Source organism: Capra hircus, chromosome 14 (assembly GCF_001704415.2).
Source record: "Capra hircus breed San Clemente chromosome 14, ASM170441v1, whole genome shotgun sequence".
Classification (NCBI taxonomy): Eukaryota; Metazoa; Chordata; class Mammalia; order Artiodactyla; family Bovidae; genus Capra; species Capra hircus.
Window position 1 is genome coordinate 66,437,212 of NC_030821.1, and position 19,151 is coordinate 66,456,362.

The 19,151-nt window shown below is 38.0% G+C and overlaps 1 protein-coding gene across 2 annotated transcripts in view; it reads right to left on the minus strand.

Annotated features, from left to right (window-relative positions):
- TATDN1 (TatD DNase domain containing 1) overlaps nt 1–19,151 on the minus strand; it is a 30,835-nt gene that overhangs the window by 4,857 nt on the left and 6,827 nt on the right. Inside the window, exons 3-9 of one of the 2 annotated variants that reach the window (XM_005688856.2) lie at nt 18,626–18,675; nt 17,444–17,507; nt 16,191–16,334; nt 16,047–16,089; nt 7,816–7,901; nt 7,695–7,735; nt 2,527–2,603 (exon numbers count right to left, since the gene is read on the minus strand). In XM_005688856.2, the coding sequence (XP_005688913.1) occupies nt 2,527–2,603; nt 7,695–7,735; nt 7,816–7,901; nt 16,047–16,089; nt 16,191–16,334; nt 17,444–17,507; nt 18,626–18,675 (505 nt within the window). The remainder of the gene's footprint in view (nt 1–2,526; nt 2,604–7,694; nt 7,736–7,815; nt 7,902–16,046; nt 16,090–16,190; nt 16,335–17,443; nt 17,508–18,625; nt 18,676–19,151) is intronic. The other variant, XM_013969090.2, reaches the window with a different exon arrangement.

A 19,151-nucleotide genomic window follows, 5' to 3' on the forward strand; every position in this document is an offset into this window, starting at 1 on the left:
GATGATACAGCCAGAGGCTTGGAATGCACTTTTGTGATTTACAGTGGCACTCAGGATCTTCTGAGATTAGTATGCACTAAGTAGCTGTTACCTAGGTGCCTACGCGTCCGGAATGAAAACACAGGGTGAAGATCTGAACCCAACATGTACCCTGTGGCAGAGAGCTCACATTATCAATTAAACCTCACCCGATTCAGACCCATGAGTGTTAAAGTTTAACGTAATATGCCAATGAGTTTTGGGAAGGTTTGCTATATAATGTGATGACGAATATTGTATGTTGCACTTTTTATTTCAAGACCTGTTATAACTATTTATGGAGTTTCAAATAGATACACAACTAGAATATATAGAACTCTCCGCCTGTATTTATTTAGCCCCATCAGTTATCAATTCCTGATTGATCTTGTGCATCCACTTATCCCTACTAATAAGGAAAGTCCAAATGTAGTATGGATTCAACATTTTAACACATCTCTAAGCATAAGGACTTTTTAAAAAACAATACTGTTACGTCTAAGAAAGTCTAGTATTCAAATTGTCATACCTACTCCTTTTGTTTGACCTAGGGTTCAAATGAGGGACAAATATTACAGCTGGTCATCAGTGTTCTAAATTTCTTAACCTATTAAGTTCTCCTGCATCTCTTTTATCCCCATAAAATATGTTGAAGACATCCAGTTATTTGCCCTGAAAATCTCCCCGTCCTGATTTCATCTGTGCATTGTCTTTTAGCGGGGTCCTGCATCCTCTGCATTTCTTCAAGGAGCTCTAAAGTGCAATCCAGAATCTTGATCGGATTCAAGTTGAATTTTATTTTTTTTGCAAGATTTTCATAGGCAGTAGTATGTATGATCTTCTGTCCAGAAGCACATAATATCTAGTTGTCCTTTAAGTCAGATGTGGATGCCCAATGCCTAGACTGATTAGTTCATAAGGAGTTGCAAAATGATGATACTATAATTCCATCAGCCTGTCATTTATTAGCTAGAATACCTGTATAAAGAGAAAATTTCTGTCTACTAGGTACTCAGTGGTAGAGGTAAATAAAAAAATCTTTTAAGTGTGTAGATTCCCTAGCTTCCTCCAGTGGTGCTATTAATTTTTAATCTTTTTCAAAAATTAAAAGTTTTAAAGTTTTTTTAATCTTTAAGAAGCTCGCTCTTTTATATTTTTCCTGTAGCATTCTGTAAATATTTTATAGATGCAACATCTCAAATCTTTATAGGATCTCTTTTAAAGTGCCTTTCCCTAAATAGTTTCCTCTAATGTTAATTTTTCTGTTTATCTAGCTCTCTTTCTTTCTGCTGGTTCACCTCATTTATCTGACGGTCCCCTGGTTATGTTTAAGGAAGCCTGGATTGCCCATGCTGGGTTTCCTCTGCTCTTGTGTAAATAGGACTATTTTACTGCCAGCTCTCTGAATGGAGATTGTTCCTGGAAGCTCCTTGTGGGACAGGCCAGAACTGGGCATGTTGACCCACAATTTCATTTAAGGGTGCTGCTGCTGCTGTTGTGTCTGACCCTGCGACACCATGGACTGTAGCCTGCCAGGCTCCTCTGTCCATGGGATTCTTCTGGCAAGAATACTGGAATGGGTTGCCACTCCCTTCTCCAGGGCATCTTTCTGACCCAGGGATCAAACCCTTATCTCCTGCTTAGCAGCAGGATTCTTTACTACTGAGCCACCTGTAATGTACTATATAATTAATTAAATCATTGATTAAAATATAAAAGAAGCATCTAGGACATTTACTTAGGTCTTAATTCTAGAGCAAATAATTTCATGTTTCTATTCTCAAAAATGGAATTTAGTAAAAAAAATAAAAATAATGAACTAAAACACTGAAGAGGGGAAGGAAGTCTTACTATTTCGCAATTTATTTACTGAGCTACACTGATATCCTGAGAAAAGACACTGGTAAAAACTCGCCAAATTAAAAAACTCATTTGGAAGAAATTGAGCCCAGGGACCCAGCATGCTAGTGGACGGGGTTGGGTGCCTGAGGTTTAAGTGTGTATAAAAGCAGGAAGGTCACCAAGTGAGGAAGAGCATAAAGTTCTCACACTGAGTAACTTTACACCTGTATCCTAACTTCTCTGTGCCTCCGTTTCTTGGCCTACAGAGACGGAAGACGACTGTCATAGTGTGACCTTTCCCTCATAGATGGATATCACTTATGTATATGTATATGCAACGCTGGGAACACATACATGTTTTAAAGGGATAAAATGATCCGAAAATAAACTGCATTGCTAGAGAAAGCTAGCTGCTGACCTCAGCAGAAAATTGTCTTCCATCACTGGAACACAGGACAGCAGTTTATAATTTTTGAGCTTTAATTTGGAATAGTAACATAGTATTTAATTTCTTACATTTATTACTAAAATGCACAGACCAAGATCAATCCAACACACAAATTTTAATAAAACAAATTTAAATCTTTATCAGCATTTCACTATAACAATTTAAGGAATCTGCTTAATATAAAAGTTAAAAAAAAATAAAAGCACTTAAGGACCTACCAACCATTAAACCCTATATAGAGACCCAAGTCCATCAAAGCAGCTGCTGCTTCCTTGGTACCATCAAATGAATGCACCTAAGGACATGAAGGCACAATTTTATTACAATACTTTTTCTTTAAAATTCTAAATAACCTTAATAAGGCTTTCTAAATAAAAGTATAAATGCAATATGGATATTTAGAACATGGGATTTCAAAGGTGGCCACTACAGTTTTTATTTTCAAATCAAACTGCACAATTATAACCTGTCGTCTCCAATGTGATGAGGAAAGGAGGAGAAGGTTGCCTAAAATTTGTCTGTGGCTGTGCTGAGGTCTCTGTACCTCTAGGAAGGGGACTAGAGGGAGCCACATTCTAGGCAAGGCATAAGGAACAGGGGACATGTACACAACTATTTAAAATTTTAGATGTTCACTTTTCTGTTAGAGGATACTTTTTTCCCTAAGAGAATTAAGAGAGAAACTTTAAGATCTATAAAGAGATTGTAAGAACATCATTAAATTGTAAATTGTTACACGGTCTGTATCAGCTCAGCAAGCAAAATGGATTAAGATGGTCTTTTTCTCCTTCAAAAATAAAGGGGTTAAAGCAAAAAGTTTCACACTTTTGATATATTTGTTATTTGTGTAATCAAAACAATATATGAAATGACTCCTCTAAACACTGAACAAGTGATGTCATGTTAATACAGAATCTAGAGTGAACACACTGTGGATAATGTGTTTCTCAAAAATAAAGAAAACTTAACACAGCTGTTCAAAAGGGTTGGTTCTACCTCTCAGCATTTCCAGCTGACTAGAAACAAACAGAGCTTCTGATAGCACCAAGATAATTTGAGATACAACCCTCATAAACCATTGTAGAAAATTAGTTGTTCTTTATTTGGAAATTTTTTTAATAAAGGTCAAACAGGTTGGAATTGTTGTTGCCGTTAATTTTTTTAAACTACAGCTGACCCTTTAACAACACAGGCCTGAACTGAGAAGGTCCAATTACATATGGTTTTTTTCAACGGTAAATACTACAGTACTACATGATCCTTTGTTGGTTTAATCTGCAGATGCAGAACCATGAGGGCGATGCGCATACACAGGCCTGACTGTAAGTTATACATGGATATCCGAGGCACACAGGGTCAGTGCCCCTAACCACCACCACACTGTTCAAAGGTCAACTGTATTATTGTTGCTGTTGTGTCTGACTCTTTTATGACCCCACGGACTGTAGTCTACCAGGCTCCTCTATCCATGGGATTTCCCAGGAAAGAATACCAGAGTGGGTTGCCATTTCCTTCTCCAGGGGATCTTCCTGACCCAGGATCAAATCCATGTCTCCTGCATTGCAGGCAGATTCTTGACCACTGTACCACCTGGGTATCCAACTATATTATGAAATCATCCAAATAAATTCTATTTATAAATAAAATGGTCTGAGAGGTAGAGCCTGAAGGTTGTTAAGTGACATTAATAATCTTAAGGGCATTAATGAAAGCCTCAATTCCCAAGGACAGCTTCTAAAGGACAAATTATAGCATCAGTAAAAGTACAGATGATGATGGCATCTGTATAAAGTACAGGAGATGGCAAAGAGTGGAACATCGACATTTTAGGAATCAGTGAACTAATGACCCATTATATATTCTTGCCCTACTACTATGGGCAAGAATCCCTTAGAGGAAATGGAGTAGCCCTCACAGTCAACAAAAGAGTCCGAAATGCTGCACTTGGATGCACTCTTGAAAGAATGATCTCTATCCGTTTCCAAGGCAAACCATTCAATACCACAGTAATCCAAGTCTATGCTCCAACCACTAATGCTGAAGAAGCTGAAGTTAAATGGTTCCATGAAGACCCACAAGACCTTCTAGAACTAACATCAAAAAAAGATATCCTTTTCATTACAGGGGACTGGAATGCAAAAGTAGGAACTGAAGAGATATCTGGAGTAACAAGCAAGTTTGGCCTCGGAGTACAAAATGAAGCAGGGCAAAAGCTAACAGTTTTGCCAAGAGAACGCATGGGTCATAGCAGACACCCTTTTCCAACAACACAAGAGATGACTACACATGGACATCACCAGATGGTCAACACCAAAATCAGACTGATTATATTCTTTGCAGCCGAAGACGGAGACGCTCTATACAGTCAGCAAAAACAAGACCAGGAGCTGACTGTGGCTCAGATCATGAACTTCTTATTGCCAAATTCAGACTTAACTGAAGAAAGTAGGGAAAACCACTAGACCATTCAGGTATGACCTAAATCAAATCCCTTATGATTACACAGTGGAAGTCACAAATAGATTCAAGGGATTCAATCTGATAGAGTGCCTGAAGAACTATGGACGGAGGTTTGTGACACTGTACAGGAGACAGGGATCAAGACCATCTCCAAGAAAAAGGAATGCAAAAAGGCAAAATGGAAGCCTTACAAATAGCTGAGGAGGCCTTACAAATAGCTAAGAAGAGAAGGCAAAAGGCAAAGAAGAAAAGGAAAGATATACCCATCTGAATGCAGAGTTCCAAATAATAGCAAGGAAAGACGATGAAGCCTTCCTACATGATCAGTGCAAAGAAACAGAGCAAAACAATAGAATGGCAAAGACTAGAGATCTCTTCAAGAAAATCAGATACCAGGGGAACATTTTATGCAAAAATGGGCACAATAAAGGACAAAAAACTGTATGGATCTAACAGAAGCAGAAGATATTAAGAAGATGTGGCAAAAATACACAGAAGAACTATAGAGAAAAGATCTTAATGACCCAGATAACCACAACAGTGTGATCACTCATGTAGAGCCAGACATCCTAGAGTCCAAAGTCAAGTGGGCCTTAGGAAGCATCACTATGAACAGAGCTAGTGGAGGTGATGGAATTGCAGCTGAGGTATTTCAAATCCTAAAAGATGATGCTGTGAAAGTACTGCACTCAATATGCCAGCAAATATGGAAAAAACGGTGCCACAGGACTGGAAATGGTCAGTTTTCATTCCAATCCTGAAGAAAGGCAATGCCAAAGAATGCTCAAACTACCTCATGATTGCACTCATCTCACATGCTAGCAAAGTAATGCTCAAAATTCTCCAGGCAATTCTCCAAGCAATCTCCAGGCTTCAGCAATACGTGAACTAAGAATTTCCAGGTGTTCAAGCTGGATTGAGAAAAGGCAGAGGAAGCAGAGATCAAATTGCCAATATCTGCTGAATCACAGAAAAAGCAAGAGTTCCAGAAAACATCTGCTTTATTGACTACACCAAAGCCTCTGACTTTGTGGATCACGACAGACTGTGGAAAATTCTTAAAGAGATGGGAATACCAGACCACCTTACCTACCTCCCGAGAAATCTGTACACAGTTCAAGAAGCAACAGTTAGAACTGAACATAGAACAACAGACTGGTTCCAAATTGGGAAAGGAGTACATCAAGGCTGTATACTGTCACCCTGCTTATTTAACATACATGGAGAGTACATCATGCAAAATGCCAGGCTGGATGTAACACAACTGGAATCAAGATTGTCGGGAGAAATATCAATAATCTCAGATATGCAGATGACACCACCCTTATGGCAGAAAGTGAAGAACTTAAGAGCCTCTTGATGAAAGTGAAAGCAGAGAGTGAAAAAGCTGGTTTAAAACTCAACTTTCAAAAACTAAGATCACACCATCCGGTCCCATCACTTCATGGCAAATAGATGGGGAAACAATGGAAAAAGTGACAAGACTTTATTTTTTTGGGCTCCAAAATCACTGCAGATGGTGACTGCAGCCATGAAATTAAAAGACGCTTGCACTTGGAAGAAAAGCTATGACAAACATAGACAGCATATTCAAAAACAGACACATTACTTTGTCGACAAAGGTCCAACTACTCAAAGCTATCATTTTTCCAACAGTTGTGTATGGATGTGAAATTTGGATCATAAAGAAAACTGAGCGCTGAACCATGGTGTTGGAGAACACTCTTGAGAATCCCTTGGACTGCAAGGAGATCAAACTAATCAATCCTAAAGGAAATCAGTCCTGAATATTCACTGGGAGGACTGATGTTGAAGCTGAAACTCCAATACTTTGGCCACCTGATGCAAAGAACTGACTCACTGGAAAAGACCCTGATGCTGGGTAAGATTGAAGGCAGGAGAAGGGGACAACAGAGGATGAGATGGCTGGATGGCATCACCAACTCAATGGACATGAATCTGAGCAAGCTCTGGGAGTTGGTGATGGACAGGGATGCCTGGCGTGCTGCAGTCCTGGACACGACTGAGTGAGTGAACTGACTGACTGAAAGGACCGATGAAAACGCAGGATGGTAACACCAGAGCAGTGCAGAAAACGTGCATATCACTAGTAGTATGAACTAGGAAGCAGAGGCTAAAATCTTGAGAAAATATACACCAAACTATCAAAGCAATGCAATGTGGGCATACAGTATGCGCTCCTTGCCAGCTCCACCTCCTTCTCTGGCACAGTATAACTATGGGATTTCATACACCTGGATAACAGCTTTGCTAGAGATCGGTGAGTCTCCCCTAAAATTCTATGTGAAAATTGTACAGATGAGCATTTCTCTGAGGCAATTTTCAAAGGAGTCTATGATTCAAAATAACAAAAAATCACTGCTATGGATATCCGAGCTAAGTGTAAGATAATATTTATGGAACTGAATGACCACAGCTCACAGATGCAAACTACAGAAATGAGAATGTCTCTAATCAGAGTGACAATAACAAACAAATACAGTTACAAGAAATTAATGCAAAGCTGAAAACAGTACTAAAATATTTTAAAATATTATTAAATTTATATTTTGCTCAAAATTTAAATGGAAAAACACTGAAGAATGGCTGAGGGAAGAAGCTGAGAAAAAGATCACGCAGACTATTACAAGGTGTAGAACTGAATTCATGGGATTTTCTTGTGAACAAAATTCTGTACTCATTCTTGGACTCTGAACAAAGTAAATGCAACTAAAACAGTCTGGTTTATATTTACACCTTATCTGGTCCATAGATTCAACAGTAAATTTACATGCCCTCAATTAATTTAAGAGAGAGCAGAACCTTAGTAACTTTATTGCTGACATCTACATTACTTTATAGTGGCCAACCTTAATAACCAAGGCGCTTTTGTGAATCATTTATTAAAAGTAATTTCTATACTTACCACTCCACCTACACACCGATCTCTATTTCTTCTCATTATGTCTGTGAATTTAAAACAGAAACAACTTTTGGCAAATAGCGTGATTTCTGCAAATTCTTACATGATATTAGCTTTAGCTCACCCAAAAATTCAGCATGTGAGTTCCGACAATGAAGAAACATGGGTAATTTCGTTTGTTCTGACAGTTCAAACTGTTTTTCAAAATACCTGCATAATGCAAAAAAGATTTTTTTTTTCCTAAGAATTTTATTTTAGCATGAGAAAGATAATTGTCAAATGATTTTTAAGTTAAAGGACTTTTATTCTCTAGAAATTATAGAACAGAAATAGTGAATTCAGGCATTTAAAATACATCAGACCTACCCAAAGGCTTTTATAAAGACTCCCTAAAGGGTTACTTGATTTTCTGGGATTACACAATTATTTTCAGAAATGTCTGTTAGTTTTTCCATTATAACTGCCAGGTAATTAGGTAGTTCTTTACCATCTCATTGCTGGAAGTAAAGAGCTATATAAGGTTTAAGTATACAGTGATGGGGACTGTTTTCCCAAATAATTACTTTTTACTAGCTTTCTGACTAAATCCCAACAAATGAAGTGGACACCCTCCTAATACCCATGGATCCCTTCCCCAAAGCAGGTGTTGGTGGCAGAAGAGACACGGCCAGCCCCTTGTCCCCAAAGCTGGCTGATCACCTCCAGTGGGAATCAGTTCATCCCAGGGAGAAGCCAGGCATTACACTCAGTGGTTTTCATGTGCTGTTATACAAGAAGTTACTGCCACTGAGCAAAAAGGAGTCCCTGAAAAAACAAGGCAGAGGATTTATTAAACAAATAAACATAAAAACTGAAATACTCTTTTTCAGAAAAATGAAAACTACATGATAAAGTGGCAGTCCTGAACATTTTAGAGGACTTTAGAAAAAAGTTTTTCAAGTGCCTCATACCATTATCTCATCTAATCCTCAAAGTAACCCTAGAATAGCAAAGAGCTGATGTCAGAGCGGGTATAAGGCCTTGTCTAAGATCACAACAACACAGGAGGCTTTCAAGAAGCCTCTTCCTGTTCCCAGCATATAATGACAGTATCGCAGGCATGACAGGCTGGAAGCTCCGGTCCCCTTTCATTTCAGTGGTGGTCTCTCTTGGTTTCATTAATGGTCGTGCAATTTAAGCTAAACCAGGAGTTACAGACAAGGGTTTAGCTTTTATTAAGGTGTTTGGAAGAACAATTTTTCTATTTAACTTAAATCTCCTTTGCTGTGTTTTCCTATATCCCATCTCCTGGAAATGCCAGACAACTATTTTCCTAGAGCACCTCCTTTGTAAAACTCTTGATAGTCTTCAGTTTTAAAATCAGAAATAGAAATGTACTTCTCAAAGAAACAGTCATCCTAAAGTTGGTGGTCTATGTATTATCCATCATTTTTTTGTTTTTTGTTTCAGATTCTGCTGGACTAGAATAAGTAAAAATACTTTCAGTTAATTAGCATAGTGCTGAAACTTCACAGTGTAGGAAATATAAACAAACACTTGGAAGAAAAAAATATTTTAATAATTACTACTAGTCATTACTTCCATAACCTCTAAAGTAATTCAAATGTCAGCAGTGAAGTGTTCTCCAGTCATTATGTCAACTTTACTCTGTATCTGGCTTCTGGCTACACACAGCCACACAACCAAGACACAGATTTACAGAATCTAATGATCAGCTTGGAAATAAGCCTTCCTATCCCAGAGGAGGCAAAAGTACAATTTATGAAAATAACAGATGCCCAAACATGTACCTACAGGGATTTTATATACTTTGAGGAAAGAAAGGTCAATGTGCTCAAGCTAATAACTAGGTGTTATATAAGATAACTAAGAGGTAAAACATCATTCCTAATAATACAAATTGAGGATAATTGGTACTTAACATCATATGACTATTGGCTTTAAAGGAAAAACAACCCACAGTGGTAATGAAATAACAGAAGCTAAAGGGCAGGAAGTGGCATCTATTAAGAGACTTCTCTGCTTCTTTTATTTAGGGTTTTTAAAAATTCAGAAATGGGAATTAATCTTTACTTGAGTTAGATTTGCTCTTTTTAGCAAAGTTTCAATTTGCTTCTGGTTGTAGTACTGCTTCTTTGATTTTAGGGTCAACAAGAACTTGCAAAGTTCAACTTCAGAGTACCAGTAATTATTATAGACATATCTTGCTTTATTGAGCTTCTCAGATACTGTTTCTTTTGTTTTTTTGTTTTTTTTTTTTTTTACAAATTGAAGGTTTGTGGCAACTCCACATGAAACATGTCTATTGGCGCCATTCTTCCAATAGCATTTGCTCATTTTGTGTCTCTGTCTCACATTTTGGTAATTCCTGTAATATTTCAAACTTTTTCATGATCATATCTGTACTGTATCGTATTACCGTACTTTCATGATTGGATCTGTGATCAGTGATCTTTGATCTCACTATAATTGTAGTTTTGGGGTGCCACAAACTTTGCTCATACCAGACAGCAAAGCTGATCAACAGTGTGTGTGTCCCCTCGTCTCTCTTCCTCTCCTTGAGCCTCCCTGTTCCCTGAGACACAACAGCATTGAAATTAAGCCAATAATCCAACAAATGGCCTCTGAGTGTTCAAATAAAAGGAAGCGTTTCGGGTCTCCCACTTTAAACCAAAAGCTAGAAATATTTAAGATTAGCAAGGGAGGCACTTTTAAAGCCAAGACAGACCAAAAGCTAGGCCTCTTGAGCCAGTTAGCCAAGTTGTAAATGCCAAGTTAAAGTTCCTAAAGGAAACAAAAGTGCTATTCCCCTGAATACACAAATGATAAGAAAGCAACACAGCCTTACTGCTGACATGGAGAAAGTTTTAGTGGTCTAGATATTAGATCAAACCAGCCATAACATTCCCTTAGCTAAAGCCTGATCCAGAGCAAGATCCAAATTAACTTCAATTCTGTGCAGGCTGAGAGAGGTAAGGAAGCTGCAGTAGGAAAGTCTGAGGCCAGCAGAGGGTGGTTGGTGAGGTTTAAGAAAAGAAGCCATCTCTATAACATAAAAGTACAAGATGAAGTTTGGGGTGGCTGCAGCAATTCTAAAATAAGACAACCAAGAAGTTTGGTTTAAAGGCGGTTTAAGAGGGAGCAGACATATGTATATCTATGGCTGCTTCATGTTGATGCATGGCAGAAACCATCACAATATTGTGAAGGAATCATCCTCCAATTAAAAATAAAATTTTTTTTTTAAAGTGCAAAGTGAAATAGCAAGTGTTCATGTAGAAGGTGCAGCAAGGTATCCAGAAATCTAGTGAAGATAATTAACGAAGGTCACTATACTCAACAACAGATTTTCAATGCAGATGAAACAGCTTTACATTGAAAAAAAGATACCATCAAGGCCTTTCATAGCTAGAGAGAAGTCAATGCCTGGCTTCAAAGGATACACTCACACTCTTGTCAGGGGCTAAGGCAACTAGTGACTTTTAAGTTGAAGCCAATATTCATTTACCAACCCCCAAATCCTAGGACCCTTAAGAATTATGCTAGGACCTCCCTGGTGGGCCAGTGGTTAAGACTCTTTGATTCCACTGCAGGGTGCCTGGGTTCGATCCCTGGTCAGGGTAGTTCCTCATGCCACATGATGTGGCCAAAACAGTGTGTGGGCAGGGAGTGGGAAGGGAAAGGAGAAAAAAAGAATTATGTTAAAAATCTACTCTGCCTATGCTCTCACTGACGATGTACCCGTTCACCCCAGAGCACTGATGGGGATGTACAAAGAGATTCATGTTGTTCTCATGCCTGCTAACACAACATCCATTCTGCAGCCCATCGATCAAGGAGTAATTTTTACTTTCTAGTCTTATTACTTAAGAAAAACACTTTGTAAAGTTATAGCTGCCATCCATTCCTCTGATGGATCTGGCCATAATAAACTGAAAACCTGGAAAGGATTCACCATTCTAGATGCCATTAAGAACATTCATGATTTGTGGGAAAAGGTCAGAATCTCAACATTACCAGGAGTTTGGAAGAAGTTGATTTCAACCCTCATAGATGGCCTTGAGGGGTTTAAAATTTGAGTGGAGGAAGGACTACAGATGTGATGAAAACAGCAAGAGAACCAGAATTAGAAGCAGGGCCTAAAGATGTGACTGAACTGCATAATCTTATGATAAAACTTTGATGGATGAGAAGTTGCTTCTTATGGATGAGCAAAGAAAGTTGTTTCTTGAGATGAAATCTATTCCTGGTTAAGATGCTGTGAAGAGTGTTGAAATGACATGACATAAACTTAGTTTGATAAAGCAGTGGCAGAGTTTGAGAGAACTGACTCCTATTTTGAAAGGTTTTACTGTGGGTAAAATGCTACCACACAGCACTGCATGCTACAGAGAAACAATTCGTGACGGGAAGAGTCAATCAATGCAGCAAACTTCATTGTTGTCTTATTTTAAGAAATTGCTGCAGCTAACACCCTGATCAGTTAACAACCATCAACGCTGAGGCAAGACCTTCTACCAGCAAAAAGACTGGCTGAAGTCTCAGATGATGGTTAGCATTTTTCAGCAATGAAGCATTTTTAAAGTCTGTGTATTGTTTTTTAAGACATAATCCTATCACATACTTGACAGACTACAATACAGCGTAAACCTAACTTTTATATGCACTGGGAAACTAAAACATCCCCGTGACTTGCTTTGTTGTGATGGTCTGGAACTGAACCCCTGGTATCTCCAAGGAATGCCTGTAATTTGGCTTGATGTAAATCCAAAGACCCAAGCATTCCAGCAGTACACCTTAATCCAGTGTTAATCCTGCCTCAGCCAAAGGGGAGAGTGAGACACTCCATGCCATCAGCCCTTAGAGCCCCAAATGATTATTTTGAAATTCTGTCTGATGTCTGATTAAATACCACTGCACAGTATCAACATTCTAAAATCCCAAGAAAAATGCCCAAAGCAAATTCCTCCCACTCAAATGAACATAACTCTTAACCTGCAACAAAGAAAGGAGTGTAGCACCAGGCAAAGCAACCGAAAATGCAGGGTATGCTTAAAGGCTAATCTTTCCATATCTAGATCAGGCCTTTTCCTTATCTACTTGCTTTTCTTCTCTTTAAAAAAAAATTTTCAAAAGCCCCAAACAAAAACTACAGCCAGTGTCTTCTTTTAGGATGGCAATATTTCTAACACTTATTCAGTACTGACTCTTTGTCGGGCACAGCACAAGGGACTTTACATACTAAGTGTTAAGAAAGGTAGGCACAGTATCCCCGTTTTAAAGATGAGGAAATTGAAATTTACAAAGGAAAACACCAAAAGGCAGATATGATTCAAACAAAGATCTGTTGATTCAAAAGGACTTATTTTTAATACTACGTTATCTATTGCCTTTTTTTGTCTACTGCATAGTAGCACGTGTTGTTGGTTTTTTTTTTTGGTATTGCCTCCTTCCTAATCCATTATACTAACTTATTTTCTGTTTGTCTCTTCTCCTACATCATTTTCCTGACTATACACTTTTACTTTAAAAAGCAAAACAATGACAAACTGCACACTAGTAATTGTGTCAGATGGACAACTGGCATATGTAAGCACAGACCAAAGTCTAAATTCTTCCAACAGACTCAACAGTAAAAGCTGAATTATAAACTTTTTATCCATGATGCTCTATAGGAATCAAAAAGATGCTTCCCTCATTATTAAAAATTCTGTGCACACTTACATCGTGCTCAGAGTACTGTGCTAGGTGGCATAGGAGCTAGAACGTGAGGAAGACTTGGTCTGTGCCTTTGAAGAACTCAGACGCTAATGTGGTGTGGGAGTGGAAGGGGTTAACACAAACCCACTTATTACAGTGTGAGAAATGTTGAAACAAGGACAGAGTGCTATGCGGCAGAGAATCAGAGTGATGCTGTAGGTACACCTTATGGGAAAAGAGGAAGCAAAGGTAGATAACACAGGTATCTGTTTCTACAACAAGTGTGTCTTTTTTTTTAACTGTCATTTGATGTTTTATAAGAAAATGAAATCTCAAACTGAACTGCCCATCTATTTAAAATTTCTATGGTACTTTAGTCTGTCCTTAGCTTTACCTGCTCTGGAAGAGGCCTCGGTCATATCCTGTCACCTTAGCAAAGCCATCTGACTGCCCCAGAAAGTGAGTCCTTCCCTCTGCTGTTCACATACTTTCTGATAGCTTTTCCAACCAATTTAATTATTTACGTCCTCTATTGTCTGTAGAGGCATAAGAACCAAGTCTTTTTTTAAATTTTTATCTATTTTAATTGGAGGATAATTACAATATTGTGATGGCTTTTGCCATATTTATTCTTCTTTGTATCAGACTGAGGAGACACTTGATAATCATTTACTTAACCAATGGAATTCAACTCTCTTACAGGACAACACCTGGACAACTGGCATGTGTGCTGAAGCATAAACTATATGTTGTTGTTTAGTCGCTAAGTCACGTCTGACTCTTTTTGACCCCATGGACTGTAGCCTGTCAGGCTCCTCTGTCCATGGGATTTCCCAGACAAGAATACTGGAGAGGGTTGCCATTTCCTTCTCCAGGGGATCTTCCCAGCACAGGGAAGATCTCAAACCTGAGTCTCCTGCATTGGCAGGCAGGTTCTTTACCACTGACCCACCACAGAAGCCCATGAAGTATGCACTGTTATATACACACTGTTTTTAAGTTCTGATCTTAAGACGATGGTGAAGCATCCGCAGAGCTGATACTATCAGTGTTTTCATGTAACACACACAAAAATCAGGTTTAAAGCACTTCGGTTGCATATCAGAATCAGTTTGTGTCCTCTGGATAAAGTCATGGGCAAGGAATCTTGGGGGACTCTGCCACTGCCCTTGATGATCACACCACACGATCTGTTCACTTCCTGAGGCTCATCTTGACCAAAAACAGCCATGCAAGTGGAGGTATTATGACCTGCAGGCTTAACCTAAGAAACTATTATAGACAACTGTTCCTCTATTTAAGTATGAATATGTGAACTTCTAAGGTTAAGCGAACTGACCTACATGGTATTCAGGAGAGGTACAGAGATTTAGTAATCCTCCCAGTAATCAGTCAATGTCCCTGAAAAAACACAGCAAATAACATGCTACCAACTAAACAGCTCTGAAAGGCTCTATTACCGTGAAGCCTGAAAGGAAGGGTCCATAGAACATTACCCCATCATGTCACGTGGTTATGGTCCTTCAGGAATTCTGGACCCTGGAGTCCAGGGTACAACAGACTCACTGTCAGTCTGCTCCTCACCGCAGGCACTTCACATGGACCAGACACACTGGGGCTGCCATGTGTAGGCAGGGGAGGGCAGGAGGAAGCACACTTCTGGCAGACCTAATTTACAAAGTCCCTTCAGGCCATAAAGCACTGGCTTAACCCAAGATCATATGACAAAAATGGTTATTAAATATTATGAGCAAGCTAGGCAGTATCTTAAGAGAGAATTTGATCCAGACTCCTCTGTCTTGTTTGAGAACCTAAGCAGGATGAAGGGCTGTTTATTCTTAAATGCTCAAGGAGCAGATATTATACCTTATTTATAGTTCTGTATACTATGAGTTCCCAGCAGGTTCTGGCACATACTACTTCATAAATATTTGCTGAATAGATAAATACCTAAATTAGCCTCCTCCAGAAGCTCAATCTGTTTTACCATCTGATAATTAATACACTGTACCTGAAACTCAACAAAATGCCTAGGTCCTAAATTAAGCCATGACACAATTTTTCTTTTCAGCCTTCAACACAACCCAACAGTCTCGCGACAGGAACTCCAACTAACAGCTATAGGCAATGGTATTATAGGAGGTCTCTGAAGCTTGTGAGCTTGGCGTTTTCTCAGAAGACACCACTCTCAAGATGGCTCCTACAAAAGGATTCTCAACTTCCAATCACAATATCCAAAGCCCAACAAGAGTGAAATATGCTTTTGTAGCTTTGGTAACTGACACTATACTCTTTTTTAAAAATATCTTTTACTCTTAAGTCATATATGCCCCACAACTGAATTTATTTCACTGGAATGGTTCATGTATGAATGCACTTATTATCAAACAAACAAAAATCAAAAGTCTAGCATGTAAAAATCATCCCTGTTTCTAATAAATTAGATGGTTAAACCAATAGGGAACTCCATTCTTCAACCCCTCACAAATTCCATACAAGTGTGCTTGGAATCTGTTTTGCTTAACTTTGCATATACAAAGGGAAAAAAAAAAAAACTTTGAAGCTTAACCTAACTACATTCTGAACTGATAAAAACTGTTTAAAAACCACCCTTAAGTTTTTACAAAAATTTCTAAAGACAATAAATTTCCTTACTTGAGCTGAGTATCTTTGGAACAAAACTGTAGTCGGTCAAAATCTTTAAAAGATAAAAAAGAACCAAGAATTACTCATGATTTGTAAAGAACAAATCAGCTATTTTCAAACTGAGTCATGCAAACAGGGTGCGTTGACACTGACCAAGTCCACATTCCCCTACTGCTACAACTTTCCCCTTGTTGCTTTCAGCAAGATTCAGCAACTCCGTCAGGTAATGGTCAGGGCCATTCTCCTCGAATTCATCACATCTTGTAGGATGACACCCAACGGTGCTAAAAAACATATCTAGCACAAAACAATGCTCAGGGTTATTTTCAAAGTATTTTTCCCATATTTATATTTAATATGAAAAAAGAATATCACATAATTTCAACTGGTCCATTTTTAACAATACCCATAAACTAGTCAAACTATCTGAAATGCACTAGATTAATCACATAACAATTTCTGGAATACTAATGCCATTTTTGGACATGAATATGAAAACTGCTTTAACATGCAGAGGAGTGGAAGAACTGAGAACTTTTAAAAGCCTATCTGTTTGGGGATAACAAGTAAGGAAGGTAATATGGAAGTAATATTATGTATGGAAGGAAGTATGGAAGGTAATATTCTTATACACATCAAAAGCCTCTGGGAAGATGTTTTTAGGACTTTAATCACTAAAGGGTCAGTGAATCCTGAAGTATGCATTTTCAAAGATTTCAATAAATAACAGCTTTTAATGAATAAATCAGTATTTTGAAAAATAACATGGAATGCCTAATTCTTTAGTGTCAAGCACATGAAGTATGCTCCTGGCCCCTCCCCAGCAAAAACAAACCACAAAAAGTTTAAGTAAATAAACGTCAGATAAAGGAGGGTGTTTTATGTAACTAGGGTTCTTGTAGGAATCAACTCTGAAACTTTATGTTCATATGCCTATATTTATTTAGTCTATAAGGTGAGCGTATGAAGGGTTATATACTATATTATTACTTGCATTCCTGGGGCCTTGCACAGTGTCTCTGATCTACATGATAAATATTTTAATAAATGATCTTTTGTAGCTTAAGTGAAAGAGCAAATAAAAAGCAACTCATATCTTAAACATATTACAGTATACACACAAAAATTCTGTATCAGGAATATCTGAGGTTAAATTCTATGCCTAGTGAACTTAATTCTCATTGACTGAAATCTTAAAATAATCCTTATTATATACAAGAGGGCTCATCTGATATGACAGTGGGCACTTTGAATTTTTTCATCTTAATCATGTCCCACTGAAATCAGTCTGTCTTCCTGCTGTTACAGTCATGATCTGCTGTATCTGTACCTGAGGCAGTTCTCAGAAAGACTTCTTCAAAATAACTTAATTCACATTGTGGGAGGTAAAAGTAATATGAGGATACCATTTGTTTGTGCCAAATGCAGTGCATCTTTACTGTCTTGTAGATTTCCACCTGTAATCATAAACTGAAACAGAAAGGAACAAAATAAGTCCACTTTAACAGAGCGTCAACAAGCTTCCCAAACATGCTTCTCTCTCTTCGACTGTCACACACCAACCTGCAGAGCTCACCTGGTCACTTTTTAAAACTGAGGTTTATTTAACTTACAAGCAGTAGCTACCAAGTGCTCTGATATCATACTATGGAACTTAAATCTGTGTGTGTGTGTGTATAGTTTATTTATTCATTATTTTTATTTTTGGCTGGGCTGGGTCTTCATAGCTGTTCGGGCTTTTTTCTAGTTGTGGTGAGCGGGGGCTACTCTCCGGTTTTGGCGCCAGGAGTTTCTCATTGTGGGGGACTGTCTTGTTGCAGAGCATGGGCTCTAGTGTGTGTGGGCTCAGTAGTTGCAGCTCCCAGCTCTAAAGCACATGCTCAACCAGCAGTTTAGCTGCTTCACGGCATGTGGGATTTCCCAGATCAGGGATCGAACTTTTGTCTGCTGCACTGGCAGGTGGATTCTTTACCACTGAGCTACCGGGAAGCCTTATGGAACTTAAATCTTATTCCCTATGCTCATGTGTGGGCTAGCTTGCTCCTTTAAAAAATACCAGTTAAAGAGAAATATCTATTCAAACAATTTGACATTGAGCTAAAATTCATTTGCTTAGAACTCTCTAAAAGTAGTAGGAATTCTCCTGATTATCAAATTATTACCATAAAAATTAAAGTGTTCTCTCAGTTGCTTGAAATGTTGCACACAGTATAAAAGCTAAACACGGTGATTAGAGATATATCTTTTTGATGACTGCTTACTTCTAACCAAAGCTAAATTATGTTATAAAATCTACTAATAGTTGCCTCTTAAAAAACCTGGTAATTCAGATGGGTTTTAAAAAAACTTCTTCAAGAAGACTTGGCCATTTACTACATTTCTGGTCGCATCGAAGAACCACCCACAAGGTGTGTGTCACTTAAACTGATGAGAACATAATATTTTGATATTTTATTTCATTAACTTGCTAATATGACAATACCTATGACAAAATGCTAAGTGTAGCATTGGCTCTTTCTCATCTGCAGCATTTTTAACCAAAATTTAGTTGTTTTATTTTTTAAATAATAACAAAAATGAAATGTTACCTTTTTAACACCAATCTGAACAGCTCTCTCTATTACGTCTTGTAAGTCATCTGCAAGAGATGAAGCCCACATTAAAATCTGGTAAATAAGAACTCACTTACCTATAATTTAATTATCCTATATTAAAAGAATACATAGAAATCACAGTTACTAAGTCAAAGTCAAATCAATACTATTTGATAAGTGCTTATCATATAATAAGACCTAGCAATACCTTAAAAAAAAAAAAGAAACCCATATAAGGCAAAATAGGTGAACTGTACTTGTTTTGTTGACCAAAAGGGTGAAAAGTTTGTTTGGGTTTATGGTTTTTTTTTCATTTAGAAGCTTTTATTTCAATGATGAAAAAAAGCAGTAAATGGAAACTATACTGATTTACAGTAGGCATGCATCTCTACCTGATACTGCTGTTAGTTTCTGACTGGCCCAAATCTTAATTTTCTCATTTAGGCACATCTTTATAAATTTTTTTGGACCCTGATATTCATGGTAAGTTAACTTCTTCCTTGTGGCAGTTTAGTATGAA